The sequence below is a fragment of the Carcharhinus amblyrhynchos genome, chromosome 31 (assembly GCF_965287045.1).
Source record: "Carcharhinus amblyrhynchos chromosome 31, sCarAmb.v2.hapA, whole genome shotgun sequence".
In the NCBI taxonomy this organism is placed as follows: domain Eukaryota; kingdom Metazoa; phylum Chordata; class Chondrichthyes; order Carcharhiniformes; family Carcharhinidae; genus Carcharhinus; species Carcharhinus amblyrhynchos.
The window spans coordinates 20,433,372-20,453,464 of NC_137354.1; the positions used below are offsets into that span (position 1 = coordinate 20,433,372).

At 40.7% G+C, this 20,093-nt stretch overlaps 1 protein-coding gene across 6 annotated transcripts in view; it reads right to left on the minus strand.

Annotated features, from left to right (window-relative positions):
• The window catches only part of shld2 (shieldin complex subunit 2), an 88,357-nt gene that overhangs the window by 6,798 nt on the left and 61,466 nt on the right, over positions 1-20,093 (minus strand). For all 6 annotated transcript variants that reach the window (XM_080215737.1, XM_080215738.1, XM_080215739.1 and 3 more), the window contains 5 exons: positions 13,188-13,295; positions 10,334-10,528; positions 7,989-8,123; positions 4,587-4,793; positions 332-566 (listed from right to left, as the gene is read on the minus strand). In XM_080215737.1, the coding sequence (XP_080071863.1) occupies positions 332-566; positions 4,587-4,793; positions 7,989-8,123; positions 10,334-10,528; positions 13,188-13,295 (880 nt within the window). The remainder of the gene's footprint in view (positions 1-331; positions 567-4,586; positions 4,794-7,988; positions 8,124-10,333; positions 10,529-13,187; positions 13,296-20,093) is intronic.

Sequence of the window (20,093 nt, forward strand, 5' to 3'; positions counted from 1 at the left end):
CCTTTCTATTGCTTTCTTCCTTGTACTTACCCAGCTTCCCCTAAAATCAATCCATATTATTCACCTTACCTACCTCACATGGTAGCAAAATTCACAGTTTGTCACTCAGTGTAAAGAATTTTCCCTGAATTTATTACTATCTTATCTTCATGGCCCTATAGTTTCATATTTTTGCATATACATTTTCACAATTATCTGTGTCATTTCTTCTTATAGGTTATCAAATTATTGCATGACCCACTTACAGCCTTCTAACACTTTCCTGTTTATCTTTTTTCATGAATACATGATGTGGGGACCATAGGAGAAAAGTTTTGGATAGAATTCTTACCGGTAAAAGGTTTGCAGGTTGCTATTTGGTAAGCATGGAATACATTGCTGGTAGATGCCATTTTCATCAAGTCCCAGTTCAGAGCCACAGTTTCCACAGCCTGAGTACGTAAAATGGGAGATAGAGGCAAAAACTGTCTCCATCGGAGTGATGGCATCCATCGTGAATAAGGGAGTAAGGGTAGAAAGGGCATTCCACTGCATTGCTACTATGTGAGTCTTCAGTTGAACACTTCCTGCAAAGAGACACAGAGATAACAAAGAACTTAATTATTTGGACATTAGTTATTGGAAAAGTGGTGGAATTTATTATTAAGGAAAGCTTAACAGTGCACTTAAAAAAGCACAGTATCATTAGAACAAGTCAACATAATCAAGGACTCCACGTGCCCCAAATACTCTCTCTTCCATCTTCTTTTGACAGGAAAAAGATACAGAAGTCAGAGATCTTGTACCAACCAACTCAAGAACAACTTCTTCCCTGCTGCCATCAGACTTTTGAATGGACCTACCTTATATTAAGTTGATCTTTCTCTACACCCTAGCTATGATTCTAACACTACATTCTACACCCTCTCCTCTCCTTCTCTGTGTATAGTATGTTTTGTCTGTATAGCATGCAAGAAACAATATTTTTCACTGTATGCTAATACATGTGACAATAATAAAACCATGTCGATTTAACTTGATTTATGAAAGGATGTTTGAGGATGTAACTAGTAAAATAGGTAGAGAAACCACTAGATATAATACATTTGGATTTCCAAAGGCATTCAATAAAGTGCCATACAAAACTTTAATATTCAAGGTAAGGAATTGTGGAGTTGGAAGTAGCGTGAAAAGGTAGGGCAATCTAAAACTAAAGGGCATAGGTTTAAAAAGCAAGAGGGGAGAGATACAAAAGGATCCAGAGGGCATTTTTTTCACTCAGAGGTGGTGAGTGTCTGGAACAAGCTGCCAGAGTCAGTAGTAGAGATGGGCACAATTTTGTCTTTTAAAAAGCACTTAGACAGTTACATGGGTAAGATGGGTATAGAGGGATATGGCCAAACGTGGACAAGTGGGACTAGTTTAGTGGTTAAAAACTGGGCTGCATGGACAAGCTGGGCCAAAGGGTCTGTTTCCATGCTGTAAACCTCTATGAAACTTTTTAAATATTTAAGGTTATGAAGGGCTTGAGAGGGGAGATAACTAAAACATTGTTTCCCCTGACTAGGGAATCTAGAATAAGGGGGCATTGGTTATGGACTTGTCAGTTATTAGTGAATGGGTCACTTGAGCCAGGTCTGCCTCAGATGATTTCTCTACATTTGTCAGGCACAGAACTTCACTTTTCTCAGGAAATCACACCTATTGAACACCATTCGTTTGTCAGCCTTTAAAGTTCAACCTTGGTGTCACCTAATCATTAGTTCTTGATTTCCACCATTTTCACTTCTGCTCCTGTAGTATCCTGATAAAGCTCTTTCACAGTTTACATTTTTCAGTTAAAGTATGAAAAAAAAGTACACAAGAAAGAGAAACGATACCTGGCCAACGGTACTGGAAGGATTTAAAGTATTAACTCGATGAGGCGTTGCAGAATATGCACAATGAACATAATAAATGATTCTGTGTGTACATTTACATACAGACAGTCTCCTTTAACCAGTCAATCCAAATGAAGGAGATTGTTAGTTCTGACACACTAATCAATGATGCAGAATTGATTGTAAAGTGTTTCTAAGAATCACAGAGTGCGAGATTCACTGTATCAGTATGCAATAAATAACCTCTTCTCAGCTGGTGTCAGCTTTGGGTCCCATCAATAAATCTGATCTCAATTAACAGCAGTTACAGGATGGTCTGCATCAGTGTGAATGAACTACTCTTATGACAATTATTGGGTATATAGAGAAGTTACTTCTATTTGTTGTAAAGTAGAACAGAGTGGCCATTATCTGAAGAAGGATGTTCTTGCTGTCGAGGGAGTGCTGCAAAAGTTTATTAGGCTGATCCTGGGGATGACAGGACTCATGTATGAGGAGAGATTGACTAGGTTAGGATTGTTTTCGCTGGATTTTAGGTGAACGAGGAGGGATCTCACAGAGACTTACAGAACTCTAACAGGTATAGACAGGATAGATGCAGTGAGGATGTTCCCAATGGTGGGAAAGTCCAGAACCAGGGGTCACAATCTGAGGATTTGGGGTAGACCATTGAGGACGGAGGTGGGGAGCCATTTCTTCACCCAAAGAGTGGTGAGTCAGTGGAATTTATTACCACAGGAAGTAGTTGATGTCAAAACATTTAATGCATTCAAGAGGCAGCTGGATATAGCACTTGGGGCAAATGGGATCAAAAGTTATGGGGAAAAAGCAGGATTAGAGTACTGAGTTGGATGATTAGCATGATCGTAAGAAATGGCAGAGTAGGCTCGAAGAGCCAAATGATCTCCTCCTGCTCCTATCTTCTATGTTTCTATTACAGGTAAATATAAGGGCCATAAGGGGGATTGGAAAACAAACAAGTGTGAGATACTTTGTCACAAGTATGATTGATACTAAATCACTTACAGCTTTCAAAGGGACTGGATAGTTACATAATGAAGACAAGTATAAAAGTTATAGGCAGGAGGTAATAAATTGGGATGCATTTGGACAGCTGGAAATGAGACCGTGTAAAATTAATTCCTAAGAGAGGGATAGGATCTGATTTTACACAGTGTGTGGTCACACCAATGCCCTGTACAGCTATAGCAAGACTTTGCAACTTTTATACTCCATCCTCCTTGCAATAAAGGTCAACATTATTGATGCCTTCCTAATTACTTGCTGTTATGCATGCTCACATGGACACCCAGATCCCTCTGTGCTGCAGCATTCAGCAATCTCTCTCCATTTAATTAATTTTCTGCTTGTTTATTCCTACCAATGTGGTAACCTCACATTTTTCCACCTATTTCATCTGCCAATATTTTTCCTATTCATTTAGTCTATCTACCTCCCTTTGCAGATTGTGTATTCTCCTCAAATCTACTTTGCTATCTATATTTATATCATCAGTAAATTTAGTTTTAATACAGTCTGTCATTTCACGCAAGTCATTAATATAGAATGGGAATAGTTGAGGCTTCTGCTGCACTCCAATAGTTACAGTTTGCCAACCTAAAAACAGGCCACGTATCCCAACTGCTTCCTGTTAAGCAATCCTGTATTCATGGAATATATCACCATAGAAACCCAACAGTGCTAAAGGAGGCTATTCTGCCTATCGAGTCTGCACCGACTACAATCCCACCCAGGACGCTATCCCCAGAGCCCCACATACTTATGCTGCTAATCCCCTGACACTAAGGGGGAGTTTAGCACAGCCAATCAACTTAACCCGCACATCTTGGGCTGTGGGAGGAAACCAGAGCACTGGCAGGAAACCCACAGAAACATGGGGAGAACATGCAAACTCGACACAGACAGTGACCCAAGCTGGGAATCAAACCTGGGTCCCTGGCGCTGTGAAGCTGCAATGCTAATCACTGTGCCACCATACCACCGAGCAGTAACATGTAGTCTTTTTTTTTGCTGCAATTTTTGTGGCACCTTCTGGAAATTCAAATATGCTACAGGCTTGGATCACTGTCTGTGTGGAGTTTGTACATTCTTCCTGTTTCTGTGTGGGTTCCCTCCAGTTTCCTCCCACAGTCCGAAAGACGTGCTGGTTAGGTGCATTGGCCATGCTAAATTCTCCCTCAGTGTACCCAAACAGGTGCAGAAGTATGGCGACTAGGAGATTTTCACAATAATTTCATTGCAGTGTTGATCTAAGCTTACTTGTGACTAATAAATAAATAAAATCAATCTGGTTACTAGTAGATTGCTGTTCCTGCAGTTGTTATGTGCATAAATTGGCTGCAAGGTTTTCTACACTACAGAAGTATTTAATTGATTGTGAAGCATTTTGGGACATTGTATGGTTGTAAAAGGCATTATATACCTGCAGGTTCTTTCTTCTTAGAACCTTTGGATTAGATTTCAGGATTTCATTGTATGCATTTACACAAAAATTAGCCACTTGGGCCTGGTGCCTGAGGCCTGAAACCGGGACCTCCAGGCAAGGAGAGGAGAACATTAGAATGAGAATTTTCCCGTAAATAAAATACTGTTTCACAAATACATCAGAGAAATAAATTGGAAATACTCGAGAATTCAACTCACTTTTGAGCAAAATTTGAGACCCTTGGTTATAATGCTGTTGCCATCAAGTAGCTATGTACGCACCTGAATACCTAGTGCGAAGCAGGGTGGAAAGGTCCATCACTTTAATAGAGGCTGTTACACTGGGCTGGTACTTGGCCCTGAACGCAATGGCTCTTTCATCATCATCAAATAAACACTCGCAGGATGACCAAGGTGTGGTATGTAGTTCTAGGTCTCCAGTGATGGGATTTTGGAAGACCAGCAGATATCTGAAGTCCCAGACATGACCTGAAAGATCCACAGATACAGCAATAACTAACACAATGATAAGAAGAGGCAAACACAATGCTAACACAATGATAAGAAGAGGCAAACACAATGCTAACACAATGATAAGAAGAGGCAAGGTTGTCAGATTAACTGGATGGAGACAGTAGAAATGTAGTACTGTCCATACAGAAAGGAAATCACAATTACAATGTCCAGTCTGTACTGAATTAACTGAGCTGGCCAGGCTTATTATTAAATTGCCCTGTGCATAATCATTGACCATGCAACAGCCTTATCAGCGGCTAGATGCAGTTCTTTCAGCCCACCTTCAAGTTCAAGTCAGAGGACACATCTCAACAATATGAATCATTGTTTGGATTGCACCACAACTGTAGCCTGGGTGATCTTGGCGATCCCACTGACGCTAGGTGGCTGCACAGAGGCCTTGGTTAGTCCAGAAGCCATTGAAAGGGCCCATGATTGGCATGGGAGATTAAAGTCAGGTGAACAGGTAATGGGGCATATGCTGAGAGATTGATTTTTGTTGGTCGGTTTTTCCTCCCTATCCTCCTGCTGTAGGTCCGTAGCTGTAACTCTCCAGCCTGGTGTGTTTAACCATGTGAAGGAGTGTGAGGGAAGGTGTATTGTTGGTGAACTGAGGAGGTCAGCAAACATGATCAGTCTCGGGTTGGAGTAGAGCTTCTATAGTAGCTTGCCTCATGATGTTCGGGGAGAGGAGGACTTGGGTGGAGTTGCGCAATGCTGCTCAGAACTGGGAGCTAAGGGAGGCGAGTTGGTCATTGATTAACCTGTAATGATACAACTGTTGAGTTGATGGCAGATTGGTATCATTCTGGGGTGCAGTATTCTGCACTCGAGTACATGATGGCAAGGGCAGAAATCATTGGGCCTATAGTCCCAATGCAATACTGGATAGTTTATTGAGGAAGTTGTTGTGGATTTTATTTTTTTCTGCAGTCTTGTTGAGGTGTCTGTACTGTTATAGCACGGCAGATGCTAAGTGCCAAGCTGCTCAAATCGCAAAATGAAACTTGAAACAGCTGCCAGAATGGTTTTGCAATTTGAATATTGTAAGTTTTTCTGAAATCGGGAGGTAATTTCTCAGACCAATTGCAATGATTTTATATTAAAGTTACACATTTGTTAAAGTTAATTAAAACACAAGAATACCTTCACACACTTTTTAAATCTTTCCAAACTGATCTTTGCATGAATACACACCCATTCTTTAGTGATTTCTTAAATACGTTTTCTTAAATATGTTTTCTAAATTACTTTGTACAATCCTTTAGAAGTTTCATGTTCCCAGAATCAATCAATCCCCTTTTGTTTACTTTATGGTGACTGTTATGGTTCAGATTAGAAACTCCAAAGTATTATATGGAGTCTGCCTTGATCCTAAGTTTGCAACTTGAATTTGGCCAGCGTAAGCATGAGATGTTTCACCTCAGATATGATTCAAGTGACCCACTAGGGGGGCTTTTATCAAACAAAGTTTATTTAAGAATATAGTTAACATGTATGGTAAGAAAATTAGAAAGAGCTTTTAGCAATTACAAACAAAAAACAAGCAAACATGACAATGTATAACCCTCAAGATATCTGCAATATTCCAATCAAACCAATCCCGTAGACAAAATGCCCTTTTTCACAGGATTAACAGTACATTCTAATGCTTACATGATACTAGAAATTGAGTTCTTTGGTTGAAGTCTACAGTTCTCTGGTTTCACTCTGAACAGGTTCCCAGACCAGAAAGACCTCCCCACAGAAATACCTGAAAATGGAGACGTCTCCCTTCTGGGAGGTCATCCCCCCCAACTTACCACAGCACACATTCTGTACAACATAAAACAAGAGTACAAATGCATTCAGAAAAGGAGGCATCTCTGGTCAAGCCCCATGAGCAGATTTTCTACTCCAGGAAGGCTTTCAGCTAAAGAGCAAAATTTCCCAAAACCAGTGAGTGAGAGAGAGAGAGAGAGAGAGAGAGAGAGAGAGAGAGAGAGAGAGAGAGAGAGAGAGAGATTGGTTTCAGTCTGATGTCCACTCCCTTCTCCCTTTCTGAAACACTGCTGCAGCCAAAAATGGAAAATGAAACCTTGAATTCCCTAGGATGGGGGGAGAAAAAAGCTTCACCAGAACTCATGACCTTCCTCCGAACAATGAAGACCCATAATACCAATCCCAGAGTAAACATAAATAACCCCAATTTAAGCAATAAATGGACATCTCCAGACAAGCTGGTAACAAATGACATCAGCTAAGCTGTGAGCTGCAGAAACCATGATTAAAAAAAACTTTCTTAAAGGCACACTAACATCACAGTGACTATACTTTAAAAGTAAACTTACATTATCTTTGCTTCATCTATTTGCAATCTTCCAATTTGTATATGTTCCCCATTGAAACACAACAGCCAGCTTGTTTTGCTGCCTTATGCAAATTTTTATCCAAATTCCCTTGGCTTCCTCTGTTTAACACAATATCAAACCAACTGCAATCGCACCCATCTCACTGTCGTTTGACTTTTGTCGTCTTTCTCTCTCTACTCCAATTAAACCAGTCAGATCCACAAGCCTACTGTCCAGTAAACGAGAAAATGATATTACAAAGGAAAATATATCAAAACTCTTGTTTTCCTGAATGTACGTGAGGGTCACCATGGCGGTAATGGATCAGCATTCTCATCACAGTATCCAGTCTGCACAGGAGAAGCCAATGATCCTCCTAGGGTATTAAATTTAACAAGTCTGCATTTGAAGAACCCTGGTATCACAGAATCAAAAATTGCCAAGATTAATGAACACGACTTACTGAATGGAAAATTAAGCCATGGATCCCGCTTATCAAACGCCATTGATCTTTTACATTGTGTGAAGCTTGTAAATTCACCACTCATTTCTTAGTTAAATGGCCCAAGAACTCTCTGTATCTCAATTTACCAAAGAGGAAGCAACAGTTCCAGAATCAGTGGAAGAAACTGGGTCGGGAAACAGGCTTTCCATTGTTTAATTATCCTTACACAGCAATGTTTACGAACTATATTCACACCTTACAGAAACTGTGCCTCATTAACTCAAGGACAATGCCTACTTATACCATTCCTAATTATCCCAGGTCACTCCTTACACATGCTGTTCATCATTCTCCCTCAGTCACTCATATTTCCAGATGTTAAGTTTCACTTACCCAATTTCTTTTGGATCTGAGCATGCCAGGTTGTCCCATTTCCCCAAAGTGTTAGCGTGCCTGGTTGCCCTTTGACTTGCTCCACGCTCAACACTATTTTCTGTCGCTCCTTCCCACGATATGTGTAGGTGTTCTCTGTATGCAAGATAATGTTACATTACACAGTGCACCACCAGCAGCAGTAACTCAAAAGTACTTTATCGAACAAAATCACAAAATGACGGGAATATTTGAATCTGTTTGTTAATGATCCCTGTTTGGACGTCACATGATAAATACTGAATTGGCCCTCAGCCAACACCCAAACACATTTTGTAGCTAGATCAGACAGCAATCAGAAAGAGACCCCCGGTGGATTAGCTCTTCCCTAATCCTCCTAGTTCTTTTGGAAAGGGCGGGGGGGTTCCTGTTCTGACCTTCCATTATTTCATTAACAACAAAATCTAACAATGAAAGCTGTACAAGGTTTAACTTGAAATGTCTCTAATGTGAGGAACCCTTGATTCAGTACAATGAAGGTCAGAAAGAACTACTGATTTACATCAAAAACCACTATTTCAGAGTATCGGGTAGGAATGCAGCCTTTCACCTCCAAGTCAAAGTTTAAAGGAAACTTAAAAGAAACACTTGGTTTTATATTTTATGACCTCAGGAACTTCTAAAATGCTTTACAACCACTGAAGTACTTTTGAAGCGTAATCACAGTTGTAATGTAAGAAACCAAAATGGCAAGGTACCACTAACAGCAATGTGATAATGACCGGATACTAAGTATTAGTAATGTTGATTGAAAGTTGTCTACAGGATCATGGGACGAATTACAGAATGGTGACAACGCAGAAAGAGACCATTCACTTATATCCATGCTGACTCTCCGCAAGAGCATCTCATCTAGTCCCACTTCTTCCGCCTTTTCCCTATTGATCTGAAAATGTTCTCTCTTCATGTGCTTATAAAACTCCCCTGCAAAAGTCATGATTGAATCTGCCTCCACTAGGTCTCAGGCAGTACATTCCAGATTCTAAACACTGTTGCATAAAAATATTTTTCTTCAAATGTTTGTTCATGTATTTTAATATCTCCTTTTGTGTTAGGGTCAAATTTGATCCAGTAACACTCCTGTGCAGCTTGGACTGTTTTATTAATGATGTGGAGATGCTGGCATTGGACTGGGGTAAGCACAGTAAGAAGTCTCACAGGTAAAAGTCCTGATGTCGATATGCACAGGTAAAAGTCCGACAGGTTTATTTGGCAGCACCAGCTTTCGAAGCCTCAAGCTCCTTCTTCAGTGAGAGAGGACTTGTGTTCACAAACAGAGCATACAAAGACACAAACTCAATTTACAAGATAATAGTTGGAATGTGAGTCTTTACAGGTCATCAAGTCTTAAAGGTACAGACAATGTGAGTGGAAAGAGGGTTAAGCACAGGTTAAATAGATGTGTACTGTCTCCAGCCAGGACTGTTAGTGAGATTTTGCAAGCCCGGGCAAGTTGTGGGGGTTACAGATAGTGTGACATGAACCCAAGATCCCGGTTGAGGCTGTCCTCATGTGTGCAGAACTTGGCTGTCAGTGGGCTTGGCTACTATGTTTTATTAAGTCAGAGAGACTACATAAACGCAAATTGCTGTTGCTTCTCAGTGGGGAGTGTTCCGTTCTCAAGCAGTAATGTCCCTCACTATGATGGACATAAAAGCTTTTCTCTGTACTGAATGTGGTTGACTCTCAGCAACTCTCTGAAATGGCCTAAGCAAGCCACTCGGTTATCAGCACCACCTTCTCAAGGGCAACAAGAGATGGGCAATAAACGCTGGCTTAGTCAGTGACACTCATGCCCACAAATGAATTAAAAAAAACAGATGGAAGCCAACCCTTGATTGGTAAATGCACCTCTACTTCGGAAATCAACAACTTGTATTTATTTTACACTTAACACAGCAAAACGTCTCAAGGTGCCTTTCAAGAGTGACACAATAAAAAAAATTGCAGCAAGACACGGAAGATGCCATATCAGATCACCAGAAAAAACTTGGATATAGAGATCAAAAAATCAGCTGTGTTTGATTTTGAGCCTGTACTGAATCAGATAAGAAATAGCCAGAGAAAGAATGACATCACTATCCAGGATTCCCATTCCTCTTCAGAGGCCAACGCTGAGAGCTGCTCTTGTCCATGGTTAAATAGCTTAATTGCCACACTCTTTGTCTAGTGCTCACAAAATAACTGTTTGGATAAGGTTTTAGGGTGGGAGGTAGCATGGGAAGGAGTGGGTTCCTATGGATTTTTGCTCGTTTAAGAAGACAAAGGGAACTAACATCGGGAAAAAATTTGGAGAGAGCACAGACCTGAGAGCACAGTGATGAGGGCAACTTTGAGTCGTGCATGTACCACCATGCCTGGTTGCAGTTTATAAATGCTCACATACTGCATGGACTCAAGATGCTGATGGTTTGTGGGCTCCACTGGCAAAAGATGGGAATGCTGAGCTGAAATATATGCTATAAGCTCCTTCAGTGCCATTGCATTCACCGTTTGGGACCCTTAGAAACAAAACATTCAAGAAAAGTTAGTGCAGTTCATACAGATAAATGTCCAACAGGCAAAATGTACAAGTTAGAGCTACACAAATAAACTGATAACACTCTTGAACAAGCATTGATGGAAGACATTTAGACCAGGTTACAAAGATTAGAACGGAAACTGAACGAACAGCGTTCCTGTTCAAAGATCCAAGTATAGCAGTTGCTAATAACAGACAGAAGCAGCATCCAATTGACTTCAGGATCATGTCATTCAATCTAATGCTTTCAATCTGGGTCACCTCACTCAATCCAGTGCCTTTAACAGCAACATGCAAGGACCTAACCTAAACAGGCTTTAATTCGATTAACAATACTAACCATCTGAATCCTAATTGAGATTTGGCCTCAGTCAACCATAGTCTCAATACCTAGACTCACTCTGAACTCCAGTCTCAACACCCAGACTTGTGCCAAACTCAAGTTAAACATGCAGATACGTCCTAAATCACAGACTTAATTTCCACAGCTGACCTGAATCTCAGCCTCAACATCTAGATTCGTCCTAAACTCCAATCTTAAAAGTTAAAGTTTATTTATTGGTCACAAGTACGGCTTACATTAATATTGCAATGAAGTTACTGTGAAATTCCCCTAGTCGCACACTCCGGCACCTATTACACCTAGGCTTGCTCTAAATTCAATTTAAACATGCAGATATATCCTAAACCACAGACTTAAAATCCAGACTTGCTCTGAATCTCAGTCTCAACAATCAAACTCATCCTGAATCTTAATCTTGACAAACAGCTTCTGAATGCCAGCTTCAAATGACAATCACATTTATCAGTCCTTAATGCTGACTTCACTTTTTCTGACCTTCCCCAGCTCTCAAACATTCCTCATGAGTAGGACTAATCCATTACAAATTCTACAGAATAAATTATAAGTGATTAGACTGACATCAAGGTTACAGAGGTGGCTGTGAAGTTTCATTGCCAATATTGACTTACACAAGAGCAAAGTATCAGCAGGAGTAGAGCATTGGCTCCTCGTGCCTGCTCCATCTTTGAGTACAATCATGGCAGATCTTAGGCTTCAACTTCACTTGCCCACCTTCTCCTCATTTCCCTTGATCCCCTGAGAGACCAAAAATCTGTCTATCCTTTAAATGTATTCGAATGAACTTGAATGCATTTTTCGAGGAAGTGACAAAGATGATTGATGAGGGTAGGGCAGTGGATGTTGTCTACGTGGACTTCAGTAAGGCCTTTGACAAGGTCCCTCGTGGCAGACTGGTGCAGGAGGTGAAGTTGCATGGAATCAGAGGTGAGCTGGCGAGGCAGATACAAAACTGGCTTGGTCGAAGAAGACAGAGGGTAGCAGTGGAAGGGTGTGTTTCTAAATGGAGGGCTGTGGCAAGTGATGTTCCTCAGGGATCAGTGGTGGGACCTTTGCTGTTTGTAATATATACACATAAATGATTTTGAGGAAAACGTAACTGGATTGATTAGCAAGTTTGCGGACGACACAAAGGTTGGTGGATTTGCGGATAGCGATGAAGACCATCAGAGGATACAGCAGGATATAGATCAGTTGGAGATTTGGGCAGAGAGATGGCAGATGGAGTTTAATCTGGACAAATGTGAGGTAATGCATTTTGGAAGGTCTAATACAGATAGGAAATATATAGTAAATAGCAGGACCCTTAACAGTATTGATAGGCAAAGGGATCCGGGTGTACAGGTACACAGGTCACCGAAAGTGGCAATGCAGGTGGAGAAGATAGTCAAGAAGGCATACGGCATGCTTGCCTTCATCGGCCGGGTATGGAGTTTAAAAATTGGCAAGTCATGTTGCAGCTTTATAGAATCTTAGTTAGGCCACATTTGAAATATACTGTTCAATTCTGGTCGCCACACTACCAGAAGGATGTGGAGGCTTTGGAAAGGGTACAGAAAATATTTACCAGGATGTTGCCTAGTATATAGAGTGCATTAGCTACGATGAAAGGTTGTAGAAACTTGGTTTGTTCTCACTGGAGGTTGAAGGGAGACTCGATAGAAGTCTACAAGATTATGAGAGGCATGGAAAGAGTGGATAGTCAGAAGCTTCTTCCTGGGATGGAAGAGTCAATTACGAGGCAGCATAGGTTTAAGGTGCGAGGGGCAAGGTTTAAAGAACATGTACAAGGCAGATTTTTTACACAGAGAGTAGTGGGTGCCTGGAACTCATTACTGGGAGAGATAGTGGAAACGGATAGTGATTTTTAAGGGGTGTCATGACAAGTACATGAATAGGATGGGAATAGAGGGATCTGATCCCCAGAAGGGTAGGGGGTTTTAGTTAAGTTGGGCAGCATAGTCAGTGCAGGCTTGGAGGGCTGTAATTTTCTTTGTTCTTTGATAGAGTTTCTTGAGACACCAGCATAACAGTCTAATTCTGACAACTTGAGACTTCACTCTGGTACTGGAGTCTGGTGAAAATTACTCTTTATAATTATCACTCTGATTGGAAGTGAAATCATTCAAGCTTTGTTATCTCAGTAGCAGGCTCTCAGCAAAAGCACTGCTGCAGTTTAATTTAGTCAAGTATTGAACTTTCTCCTGCATTTTGCATCCAACCTCAGGTACACAAGTGTTAATGCCCTTTTTTCTCATGCTAAGAATAAAACACTCACACTGTGCAGTCTGAATCTGTAAGTAGGGACCCAACTTGATCATTTTACTCCTTGGAGTGGACTGCAACAACTCCTCTCCCTGCCACTGGTTGTGATGTACAGCAACATCTGAAAGAACAAAAACACAAACAAATCACCCATCAATACAAGGGAACCTTGATGCCACCCCTCCTGTCAAAATATTCAAGGGATTGTTTTTCACTTATACGCATGCTTTCAGCCTGATTGAGAATTTTAACAGCCCAAAAGATATTTGCAGTAAAGTTGAGGTGCTATTTTTGTTTTCCAATTGTAAATATGCAGACACTGGAAAAATCGCTGGCTTCAACAGCACTAAGGAGATACTGATTACCTACTTTTATATTAACGAACCTGGATTGCATTTACGCGCATGGAGTTAGTACATCCATTTAGATCACAATATGTTTTGCTTCCTTAAAGTGCTCTACTTAAGATAGCTCATTCTGCATCTGGAACACTAAATTAGAAATCATTACATTTATCCCTTAAATTTTTAAAGGAATTTGTGTAAATCAATACTTTCAGAAGAGGTGGTTTAGGGGAGAAAAATCACTTTGTAAATTATAACACAAACTATCTCCCCTTCGCTCAGAGGGCAGCACTCTCGCCTCATGCCCCACTGGAGGTTTAAGCAAATATTTTAGTCTGGCACTGCAGTGTAATATTGAGTTGTGCTATAGGAGTTGCTATCTTTCAGACAAGGCATTAAACATTGATCTGTGAAGGTAATAGATGCCAAGTAAATTCAAACAAACAAAAAGAGAATTCTTGGTGCTGCAGACAATATTTTTCCTTCAGTCAATTCCACTTAAAAGGACCAATTCAAGGCTATTCATCTCATTTGCTGTTTGTGGGTTACTCCTGTAAATTACCTGTCCGAGGTATAATAGAGATCCTGCTTCAACTGTAAGGCATTGGATCCATGAAATGAAAAATTCAAGGTACATTTCAGTTCTTGTTCTAATGTATGAAGTTTCTAAACCACAAACTCAGTTTGCTAGACACTAATTCCAACCCTTTCCCCGAAGCTGAGGCTGAACAAAACTATTCACAATCTTGGTGTCATACCTGACCTTGAGATGAGCATCCAGCCACAAGTTCACGCCATCACCAGGACCATCTATGTTCACTATTGTAACATCCCCCATCTCCGCCTCAGCTCATTTTATGCTGAACTCTTCTTTTTGTTTCCCTTCGAGGCTTAGTTATTACAATGTGCTCCATTCTCAATAACAATATTACAATAACCTCCATTCTTCCACAGTCCTGTTCATCAAAAACTCAGCTGTAGTAACCTAATTTCCCTCACCTATCTTCCCTGTGTTTGTTGCCCTACATTGCCTCCATTTGCCAACACCTCAAATTAAAAATTTCACCCTTATTTCAAATCCTCCAAGGCCTGGGTTGGGGCCAGGTGGTGGTGGTGCAGCATGGTGGGGGGTCAGCACTTCACAGTGCCAGGAGCCTGGGTTCAATCCTCAGCTTGGGTTGCTGTCTCTGTGGAGTCTGCACATTATCCCTGTGCATTGTGTGGGTTTCCTCCAGGTGCTCTGGTTCTCTCCCACAGTCTGAAAGACACGTTGGTTAGCTGCATTGCCATGCTAAATTCTCCCTCACTGGCACTGGAGTGTGGTGACTAAGGGAGTTTCACAGTAACTTCATTGCACTGTTAATGTAAGCCTACTTGTGACACTCATCAATAAACTTAAACTCTCTGTCATCTCCTTCAGCCGTACAACCCTCTCAGATTTCTGCACTTCTCGATATATGGCCTCTTGCTCATAAGTGGCTTGGTTGTCAAATTTTCTTTGATGATATTCCTTTGAAGTACCTTGGGGCATGTTACTATGTTAGAAGTATATTTATAGAAAGATATACAAATGCAAAATGTTACTCATTGCCACTCAGGGTTCAGTTGAACTTTAACAACCTGAGCAGCAAGCAACAGGATTTACCCATTAGAAAACAGAAAGATTTCCTGTGCACTGATCCAAAATTGTGCACTCATTTCTAACGAATGGGTTTACTCCTTGTGCACAGAGTAATATTTCTGCTGTATTTAATGTGAGTGTTTCTCCTTTCTGTGCCCAGCAACCGCACCCCCCCGCCCCCACCCCATATTCAGCAGAGGACTGCAGTTTATCAAGATTCATCAAAAATGCAACTTCCTACCATTATACACCAAATTCTGTGCAAAGCAATTGTAATGATGCCTCCATTACTACTGTATGATAACTAAAAGGATGAGAGATTAGTCCACTGATTTTAACTTAACATCTATGCCCTGAAGTCAAGGCTGCCTCATCTCACATTCCAACACTCACAGCACCTCCATGCACTGTGTTTGGCTGATAAACCCACCTGTACAACAGGATATAAACTGATTATAAATATAAGCTTGTTGCTCTCTTTTTCTCCTGAAAGTGTTGGGGTACAACCTACTCGTGCCAGCTACCTTCAAGTACCTCACCAAAGTGAGGAAGAAGAACCTGAACTAATGTAGCATTTTTCACAAAGTCAGGACAGTCAAAAACACTTCTACACCTTTTAAAGTGCAGCTGTTGTAACTTGTAGAAACATGGCAGCTAATTTGTGCACAGGAAAATTCCAGTGATTTTTTTGGTGCACATTGTCGAAAGGTTAAATTCTAAAAAATATTTCCTAATATAGATTTCTGTGAATCAGAGGAAATTGTGTCACTTGCTAATTGAGAGGTGTAAGAATGGCCGGCACATTTTAGTGCAATGCACAACGGCTCCTCACAGATGACATTCACTTCACACAATTTAAATAAAACAACGCAATAATACCAGAATAATTTTAACTGCTCTCGGCAGCTGATGTAAATCAGCTGACACTTGAGAGAGAAAGAGCTGAGGAGGCAGTGAAGCTACACCCCAGTCTCAGCATGGCCCAGGTCTGACGTACATGACCCAGCCCTCTTCTCATTCAAAGCTCACATAGGTCTTCAAACTCTGAACAAAGCCTGATCAACAGCCCACTTAGACAAACTTTAGCAATGTATTAATTTAAAATTCGCATCCTTGCCATCAAATCCCTACACAGTCTCACAATTCCCTATCTTGGTAACCTCCTCCAGCCCTACAGCCTTTCCACCCTGTCTCCATACTTTTCAGTTTCCTACACCTCATATCTTCAGCTGTCTAAGGTCTAATCCATGGAATTCTCTTTGCCCTTAAACCTCCATTTCTGAAAATCGATTTCTTTGACCAAAATGATGGTCTCCTGTCATAGTAACTCATATGGATCGGTGGCAAGTATGGCTGACTGCACGCCTGTGAAGCCTCTTGGGACATTTTACTGTGTTAAAGGCATTATATAAATACAAGCTATTATTTTAATAATACTGAGTAGATATACACTCAGCAGCTGCCCAGTCAAAACAATTACAAGGGAATTCCAAATATTGGTTGCAATTTGCTCTCCCTCTCTGATGAAGAGGCTGAATCTTGCTGGGGTGCAGCTCTACAACGTGGACATTATGGTGCCTCACCTCGGGCTTTTTTTTAAGTGTCAGCTGATTTACATCAGCTGCTGAGAGCAGTCATAATTATTCTGGGATTATTGTGTTGTTTTATTTAGACATGTGAAATGAATGTCATCTGTGAGGAAGCCATTGTGTGTTGCAGTAAAATGTGCCGGCCATTCTTATACCTATCAATTAGCAAGTGACACAATTTCCTCTGATTCACAGAAATCTATTTTAGGAAATTTTTTTAGAATTTAACCTTGCGACAGTGTGCAACAAAAAAAAACACCAAAATTTTCCTGTGCACAAATTAGCTGCCATGTTTCTTCAAATTACAACAGCTGCATTTAAAAGGTGGGAAGTGTTTTTGAATGTCCAAGGGATCTTCATACTGAAATAGTGGCATCACAGCCTAGCCTGATACAATCCTCTTTCACCACCAACAGATGTGGAGATGCCAGCATGGGACTGGGGTGGGCACAGTAAGAAGTCTCACAACACCAGGTTAAAGTCCAACAGGTTTATTTGGAATCACGAGCTTTCAGGGCACTGCCCCTTCATCAGGTGAATGGAGTTCCTCTAACGAAGAAGCAGCACTCCAAAAGCTTGTGATTCCAAATAAATCTGCTGGACTTTAACCTTGTGCTGTGAGGCTTCTTGCTGTGACCATCAACAGAGGGGCACTTTATGGCGGGAGCCACTGGATAGCGTTTCTAATCTAGAACACTGCAGCTTCCTACATGACAACAGTGACTATAACAAAAAAAAGATCTTTGGTTGTGAAGTGCATTGATCAAAATCTTGACAGCCCCTATATAAATGAGTCTTTTCTTCATCTGCCAGATTGCCTGAAACCAGCTAACTCAACACAGATCAGTTCCCAAGCTTCAGATCTTAGTACCACAACATGTAATTACAATCATTCTGACAAACTCCCTTAAGTACCCTGATCAACGTTACATGTTCTATTACAGCTGGACTGTCATCCCGATAAGTACAGGGTCTGTGCTGAAGGGCTAGAGATTTGTGAATGTTATTCTCAATCAAAAAGTAAGTCTCATATCGGAAATCAGAAGGTTGTCAATAAACATAAAATATCAGAAGCTGGAAATTTGACACAACAGAAAATGGTGGAAATATTCAGTCAGTCAGCATATGTGAGGAGAATGGAGGAGTTAATATTTCGGGAACCAATCCTTCCTCAAAGAGGGAGGATACATCAAAAATCAGAGCAAAGCAGAAGAAAGCTTGGTACAGACCAGAAAAAAAGAATAAACTATGAAGTGTCTGAGTTTAAAAAGGACCTAATTAAACTGGCAGAACTGATATTAGCATAAGACAGTAGGAGGCCTAATGTGAGAAATCAAAGAAATTAAAGACATTCATGAGCCACAGGAATTGTGAATAGTTCAAGCAGTGGGAAATGAGGCAGGTCGAAATGGAAGCCTTATCCCACCTACTGAGCTATTCACACAATCACTGTATCTGATATACAATATAAAATTTGTATCTCATGAATGCCTTCAATTTCTCATTATGAGTTTGACATTTAACCAACTCATGTTTTCCACTCCAGCACCCTACAGGTTACCCTGCTTCTTCTGTATGTGTGCGTGTGCCTATTTCCCCGCCTTGTTATACATTTTAAATGCCCTTCATCTTGCAGTATCTTCTGGCTCTGATGAAGGATCTATAAAGTAAATATTCATTTGTTTGCTCTCTCTACACATGCTGTTAACCAACTGAGTCTTCTTGTACTTTTTCATCTTGTTTAGAACATTACCAATGCTTATTTATTTTATAATTTCACCTTTTATCTTGTAGACTTGTACTACTGGCATTTATAGGTAAGCTGTCTGATTACAGACAGACAGAGAATAAAATGCAGCCCTGGAGGTGAGCAGTGTCAATGTTGTCACCTACCTCTGCAGGGATAATGCTCTATATCTCAGGAGCTGATGCCACTGTCACTCAGCATGTATACCATCTGATTAAAACTATCAACACACTTACTGGAATTATTTTTCACCAAGTAAATGGATTATCCAGCAAAATAATGTACTTATATTTTAAGAAGTGGTTGATAAAGGTCCACAATATAATTGGCAGCCAGCATGGGTTTGTTAAGGTCAAACTGTATTTGACTAACAGATTTAGGTACAAGTCATTTCAGATTGTTCTTTCTCCACAGAATTACTTTCGTCCTATCTTAACTCTTTTTTCCCTCATCTTGTCCAGGTTCTTCCCATTGACATCCGTGACCCTCTTCACATGCCCTCTGCCATTCTGGCAGTTTCCTGGTCCTAACAGTTTTCTTTATACCTTGGATGTCCAGTCACTCACTGTATATCTTATCCGACACTAGGGCACCTTGAGGGTTTCCAATGTCTTAAAATGAACAGAGTCGCAACATGTTCCACCAGCCTTTCGGTGCTGGAGGGTCTTTTCTTGGCTCTCCAGCTTTCACAGCCCACCTTCTTTGGGGAAAAACACTACCATGTGTCTGTTTCCCCACACAGCACAGGATTATGAAGCCCATTTGACCTCAATGTCTGGGTTAAAAGAGCAACATCATGCTCATTAACTCAGTCTCCTTCCCCACAGATCCTGTCAGACTTGCTGAATATTTCTAGCATTTTCTATTTTAATTTTGTAACTTGATCGAGTTCCTTGATGAATCAGTGGAGAAGTTTGATGAAGGTGAACTTTCAAAAGACTTTGGTTACCTGATAACAGACTTGCTCACAAACTGAATAGTGCTAGCTGGACAGTGGCAGCATAGATCAAAATTGGCCAAGATACAGAAGACAAAGGTAGTAGCAAACAGTTGTTTTTCAGACTGGAGGGAAGCCTGCAGCTGTACCTCTAGGGGTCAGTGTTGGGCCCAATGATCTTTGGGATATACAGTAAACTAATGATTAGGATACAGATAGCATAATTTCAATGTTTGCAGATAACTTAAAATTCAAAATGTAATAAGTAAGGAGGATAATATGGTTCAGGAGGATGTGGACAGATTGGTGAAAAGAACAGATTCATGGTGGACCTCATTTAATGCAGAGAAGTGTGAAACGGTGCAACTTTAAAGGATGTGCAGGGACAGAGACAACAGGGACACTGTACTCAAACCTTTGAAGATGACAGGCTTGCAAACTTACATTGATTCTCTGGGAGTAGGCAACGTTGCAAGACATTACCTATATAGTATTCCTCATTGCTATCATTGAAGAAATATGTAAGTCATGCTGGTAGTGGCACTATCTGCCCCTAGCAATCAATGTAATTGACTTGAAGCAGAGCCACACAAATTGATTTTCTCCCCTCTACCACTTCAACACTGTAATAGAATGAGTGACTCTTCAAAAACATCAAGCTAGTGGTTTGAAACAGATGCA